At 37.0% G+C, this 6,777-nt stretch overlaps 1 protein-coding gene across 1 annotated transcript; it reads left to right on the forward strand.

The window, feature by feature from the left end:
• Positions 1–288: 288 nt before the first annotated feature.
• sall1b (spalt-like transcription factor 1b) lies at positions 289–6,060 on the forward strand. Its single transcript, XM_060886882.1, has 3 exons — positions 289–549; positions 1,598–4,878; positions 5,444–6,060. The coding sequence occupies exons 1-3, from the start codon at positions 480–482 to the stop codon at positions 5,861–5,863; spliced, it is 3,771 nt and encodes a 1,256-aa protein (XP_060742865.1). The 5' UTR covers positions 289–479; the 3' UTR covers positions 5,864–6,060.
• Positions 6,061–6,777: the final 717 nt, after the last annotated feature.

Here is a 6,777-nt window from a genome sequence, read left to right on the forward strand (position 1 = left end):
ATTCAACAGCACCTTGTATAATCTTTTTTAAATTGTGCTCTTTGGATGCAAGCTACCTGCCTAAATAGGATAGACTATAATCAGTCATGTATAATATTTCACCTGAAAGTATTTGCATTGTTTTGATCATGAGATTTTACCAACCTCTGATTCATGCAGGTTTACTCCACTCAAACCCCGCCTCTGTCCACTACTGTCCAATAGGAATGCAGTGGGCGTGGCTTTACCTCATCATGCTGTCAAAGAACGCGCACATTTTTTATGATGTCTACTGGTGGGTTTAAACGCACAACCCTGGGAATGAATCAGGCAAGTTTTTAATTCGCATGCAGATCATTGCAGAAAAAGATCGTTTGCAGTTTAACAAAATGTGGTAAATGAAGCCGGAGTACTGTGTCCTGTTTATCAGTAAAATAACAGGTTTATTGTGAGTTTCAAAGCGGGGAAATTTAAAACAGTTCAATCCGCTCTGCTGATGTATGAACGGCATGTCGAGGAGAAAACAGGCGAAGCCGCAGTGTGTCCACATGGATCCTCCTCTACACTTAGGTAAGTTTCACTGGAGCGATCACATGACTCAAGTACATGTTACTTATGGTTGATGAATATATTGTTAAATGATAAAGCAAGCATATCAAAGATCTCTATCTATCTATCTATCTATCTATCTATCTATCTATCTATCTATCTCTTCTCTCTCTCTCTCTCTCTCTCTCTCTCTCTCTCTCTCTCTCTCTCTCTCTCTCTCTCTCAGTTGTTTATAAATCAGTGCTGCAGCTACAGTGAGTGACACAGGCCTATAGACAGCTACACATGAACCTTGAAATGAGGCTTGAATTGTTGAACTTTACTTGAAATCTTTAATACAACTTACAATCTAGCAAAGCTTTAAATGCTGATTTGTTGTTGTTTTTTTAAGAGCAAGACAAACTTTAATTTGATCATGAATGAAATATATGAAATAAAAAAAATGATGTGAGAGAATTAAAATATTGCTTTATTGAATACTTACTTACTTATTAATTACTAATTACACTAGTATTCATAATATATATATTTATGATATGACATTATTTTAAATGATTATTTCCATGATAAGTAGTAACAGCATCATTATTAGGAATTGGTCAGCATGCTGAAAAATATATAATAAAAGTTTGCAATCATATTGATTTTTTTTAGACTGAGAAATGAAACTTTAATATATTTAATATTAATTATTAAATAATAATTAATAATATAATTAATATATCTACAAATAAACAGAATTCAAACCCTAGCTGTTACAGCAGGATACAAAAGGGGACCATACATTTTATTGGAGAACATTTACATCACATTCAGATAGGGAAATGTGATTTTTGGAACTGATTTGTCATTTTTATTTCATTATCCTGACCCACACTGTTTTACAATTTTTTATGATAATGAAGGAATTCCCATGGAAGCAACTACACATGAAGTTTTGTTGCTACAGTATAAATTAAATTGCTTTGTCTTGGGTATTCAAAATTTACATTTAACAGTAAGACCGCTTAGTATTCATTTGTAATTAATGTCTTATCTAACAATATATTTTTTGTTTTGTTCTCCAAAGATAATGCAGACTTCCACATAAGCAATAGCAGCTCTCTGCCGTGTGATGTCCACATGTGTGAGAATTGCTGCGCTGAGTTTTTAAGCATCTCAGATCTCCATGAGCATCAGATGGGTTGCTCTAAGGATCCACTAATTCTAATAGTGAGTGAAAATGGAAGTTTGACCTCTCCATCTTCATCTTTCACATTTACTTCACCGACTCACAGTACAGAGGACCAAACAAATAACAGCATCATTACAGAAGATACTGAAGGATTACATGACAAAATCCTTGAGGAAAACAGAAAATCATCACCTGTGTCTGACACCTCCAGTGACAATGCCAGTTATTTCCAATCAGATAATGAAAACAACAAAGAGAATCAGACATGTATTGCCACTCTATCTTCAGAGTACTCAACAGTTTTGCCTCAACCAGACACTTTACATGAACTGAATGCATTGTCCTCCATCAGCAGCAATGTCATCATTGAGAATTTAGAAAGTACAAAAGTGGCCGTGGCTCAGTTCCCTCAGGATGTATGTTTGAATGCAGTGGTTAACAGCGCAGGTTTTACCAAATGCAACATGACCATCACAAGTCTTATTGAACAACTTGTTGCTGTGCAGCAACAGCAGGAGCAGCAGCTGAAGCTCATAGAGCAAATTCAAAAACACATATCATTGTTATCATCCCATAATACAGACACATCTAAACCCTCCAGCAGCTGTCAAGGTACATCAGAGATTTCTCAGACTTGCCTTCTTATAACGCTTAGCTCACGCCTCTCCCAGCAGCTAGCAGAAGCTGCAGGACTCACACAAAGCCTGGTGAGTCAGTCTGCTGGTATTAGCAAAGTCAGACAACATAACCATGCAGTATTATCCAGCAGCCAGGATAGCACCACACTCTTGAGTGCCAGCGATCTCACTCAAATGGCAGATAAAGACAAAAGCAAACTTGGCATATACCCATCTGAAAAACAATCTGACCATGACAACACATTTCCTACACAGCTGAGTGGCACAAGTCATTTACCGTCCCCTGTTCAGGCTGATCGCACACCAAATTTAACAAATAATCTCAGCCTACCTCCTGATGGAAAATACATCTTTAAAAACTCTTTGCCAAGCATTGGGGCAATTGTAGAGGACTTGAATGCTTTGACTGCTTTAGCTCAGCAAAGGAAGGGCAAATTGCCCAGTATGACTTCATTTGGACACAAAAGGCCTTTTGATGAAGGTTTGTTTAAACACAAATGCAGATTTTGTGCCAAGGTATTTGGAAGTGACAGTGCTTTACAGATACACTTACGATCCCACACAGGAGAGAGACCATACAAATGCAACATATGTGGGAATCGATTTTCAACACGGGGAAACCTTAAAGTTCACTTTCAGCGCCATAAAGAAAAATACCCAAACATACAAATGAATCCTTATCCAGTTCCAGAGCACTTAGACAATGTTCCAACAAGTACCGGTATCCCATATGGTATGTCCATGCTGCCAGATAAGCCTGCCTCCAAGTGGTTAGACAGCAAACCATCTGTGACCAGCCTACCTGGTTTGTTGTTAACTTCATCTTTGCCAAGTCTTCCAAGCATAATTAAAAGAGAAGCACAAGTGGTATCAGTTGGCAGACCTGCTAGTCCTCATGCTAAATGTTTAAATGGGTTTGAGATGTTTGAAAATGAAAATAAAGAGGAATCCAGCAATGATCATTTTCCAACAGTAAATGGAAAATATAAAGAACTTAAATACCTGAGCCCTGAAACATATTTAAACTACTCTGGAAATGGTTCAAACGATCACACCAGTAAAGACGACGCTTCTGACCATACACACTCATCGACCCCAGTCCTGCATGAGGATAGCAAACCAGCATTTTCATTTGAGGTTCTACCAGATTGTATGGACACTTCAGAAACCACCAAGCTACAGCGATTGGTTGAAAACATAGACAAGAAAAGCACAGACCCCAACGAGTGTATGATCTGTCATCGTGTACTTAGTTGCCAAAGTGCCCTAAAAATGCATTATCGCACACACACAGGCGAGAGACCGTTCAAGTGCAAGATATGTGGACGGGCTTTCACGACCAAAGGCAACCTCAAAACGCACTATAGCATCCACTGTGCCATGCCACCTCTGAAAGTGCAGCATTCGTGCCCCATTTGCCAAGAAAAGTATACAAATGCCATGGCTTTACAACAGCACATACGTATGCACATGGTTAGACAAATAACCAGTGTTAGCCTTCCAGAAAGTTACCAAGAATCACTGGAACCTGATACATGCTTAGTAGACGAGAAGAACCTAGATGATAACCTTTCAGATGAGGACATGGAAATAACAGAGGGTTTTTCCAATACTAAAGATGCAGCATCTTCCCAGGATAGTTTATTTCCTACATCATCACACACTGAAGCAGAGAAAATAATACAAGAGAAGTATTTACTAAATGGCAAGTTAGAGAACGTATCAATAGATGAAGATTATTTGTCTGTCAAGTCATGTATTATTAATGACCATGCTAGCCCACGATCTAAGATCCCCGTTTGTCCAGAAAATGCATATTCTTTGGTCTCTTTTCCTAAAAAGAGTTCACTTGGCAATTATAGATCCTCTTCTTGTGAGACTCTCCAGAAATTATCAGATGCAGAGCTGACAAGCACAAGTCTCTTACAGCCAGATTTCACATTTAACTCAACACCAGCTGATATCCTAAAAGGAGCAATGACCATTAAGTATAGTTCTGGTGAACAGGGAAACTCGAAGAACAATGCATGTGATGTCTGCAACAAGACATTTGCCTGTCAGAGTGCCTTGGATATTCACTATCGCAGTCATACCAAAGAGCGACCATTCCTATGCACTGTATGTTACAAGGGGTTTTCCACAAAAGGGAACCTGAAACAGCACATGCTCACCCACCAGCTGCGAGATCTACCATTACAGATAGCAGAACAAGCCAGTGAGAATTTTGTTTCTCCAGTGAATCCATCTATAGGCCACTTGGTTTGCTCAAAAATAAAGATGGAAGTCAACAGCATCTTAAATAAAGATGGCAAAGATGCAGTATTAGGCGTGATGACTTCCTCAGCTCCCTCACTGATGGCCCATTCAGCACCGCCAGGTCCATCCCGGAAGACCTTCAAGCAGCATTTCTGCCGCACTTGTGGAAAGACGTTCTCTTCCTCCAGTGCTCTGCAAATTCACGAGAGGACCCACACTGGAGAGAAGCCTTTTGCCTGCAACATATGTGGTCGTGCATTCACCACCAAAGGAAATCTGAAGGTACAACCAGTCAAAAGTAATTTGTGCTGCGTTCCTTCCTTCCTTCATTCATTCATTTGGTTAGTTAGTGTATTCTATTTGTTTTTTTATATAACATATGAGTGTAAGTTATATAAAAACATTAAAACTGCAACACAAATTAGAATTTGACCTTTTTTATTTTTAGAGGAATCTGGACACTCGAAATGGAGATTATGTAGAAATATGTTAAATTTTTCTCACACATATTTACAATAAACAATGCAAATAAATGAAGAAATAAAAAGGGCTCACACATGTGTACACAAAAAGGTAGCATTTCAGAAAAAAAAAACTATGGAGCAAAAAAGGGAATAATATTACAAAAAAAGAAGAACATTCAATAGAAAATGTGTAAAAGTGTAATTACTTCTAAATGCTTATATAAGAATATTACAGAGTTTATATAAAATTTAAAAGAATCACAATACTTTAATGTCCATAATTTCCATAATAGTATTATATTGCTATAAGACACATTCAAAAGTGTGTGTGTGTGTGTGTGTGTGTGTGTGTGTATGTGTGTGTATGTTTTACACCCTTCTAGGTTCATATGGGAACTCATATGTGGAACGGTTCTCCAGTCCGCCGAGGTCGCAGGCTCCCTGCTGAAAGCCCTTTTACTGTCCTTAAATCCAATCCTGTGAAAATTACAGATGCTCTGCCAAAAGGAACTGTCAGTACCAGCGAGTCTGTTGGTTTCTGGAATCAGTATGTCACAGCACCTCTTACTACCGGCTTAGCACTGAAAACAAACGAGATCTCTGTGATTCAGAATGGAAGTATACCGCAAGTGTCCCTTTCTGATGGGCGTGGAGGAAATTCACCTATTAGTGGACTCACAGCAAGTCTAGAAAAAACAAATAATATAGAATTGCAAAGAGATGTTGCTTGGACTGAGGGGATTGGAGAGAATGGGACGTGTTTTCACATTACACCATTTATTGAGGAGAGTAATACAGATTAATATTTCTTAAACCTGATTAGAGAATATTCTATTATGAATACATATTCAGCAGATTCAAAATGTTCGAGGATTTACTCTGTTATGATTTTTGCTTTTCTCTTCTATATATATTTGTTAAATGTTTTAAACATGGACACTAATTTGTAGGTATTTTGTCATTAAATACTCAGACACTTTCACATCAATCAGCTGTAGGCTTTTTTTTAGAATAGATTTTATACATCTGAATCATTTTAGTAATGAATTATAGATCATAACATTCTACATTTTATGAATATTATTTATTATTATTGATATTAAGAGGTTGGTATTGATATTATTAAAATTTTTATCTAAGTAGGCTTCATATTAGCACCACATTATTATTATTATTATTATTATTATTATTATTATTATTATTATAAGCACTGAAAGTATTCATTGTGTTTATATTTTACATTATTGATCCACAAACTATTATGCAACAGTTTACATTTTGTTTCATATTTACTGTGAACAAAATTTGATAAATTTGGTGCTACAGCAGTTTTTTGCAGACTGTGTGTGTGTGTGTGTGTGTGTGTATGTGTATGATATTTTATATTATTATTGTATTACATGTCAGAAAGTATGAACTGGCTAATGAAGTTTGTATTTAATATATATGATTGCTAGGAGTTTTTGTTTTTCTACACATTATAGCCAACTTTCTGTCTGTTTCTGTGCAATTCCCTGTGTGTTATATGCTTTTATGAAGAATAGGGCTTAACAGCTTTAACATAATACTGCCAGTGTTTCCACCTGCACAACAAAAGTCATGCCCTTTCACTTGTGATATAAATCTGGGTCACTTTGTCCTCTGAATTTACATTTCAATAAACCCACTAATAATAACACATTGTGCTATACGGAATGATCTCTGCCAGTGTAAGGCG

The sequence above is a fragment of the Tachysurus vachellii genome, chromosome 14 (genome assembly GCF_030014155.1).
Source record: "Tachysurus vachellii isolate PV-2020 chromosome 14, HZAU_Pvac_v1, whole genome shotgun sequence".
NCBI lineage: Eukaryota > Metazoa > Chordata > Actinopteri > Siluriformes > Bagridae > Tachysurus > Tachysurus vachellii.

What these genes read in the sequence shown, in the direction of transcription:
- sall1b (XM_060886882.1), top strand. Translation starts at nt 480, where the DNA reads ATGAACGGCATGTCGAGGAGAAAACAGGCGAAGCCGCAGTGTGTCCAC. An exon ending in GGATCCTCCTCTACACTTAG is followed by an intron (nt 550 to 1,597) that starts GTAAGTTTCACT and finishes TGTTCTCCAAAG; the next exon opens with ATAATGCAGACTTCCACATA. An exon ending in CCACCAAAGGAAATCTGAAG is followed by an intron (nt 4,879 to 5,443) that starts GTACAACCAGTC and finishes ACACCCTTCTAG; the next exon opens with GTTCATATGGGAACTCATAT.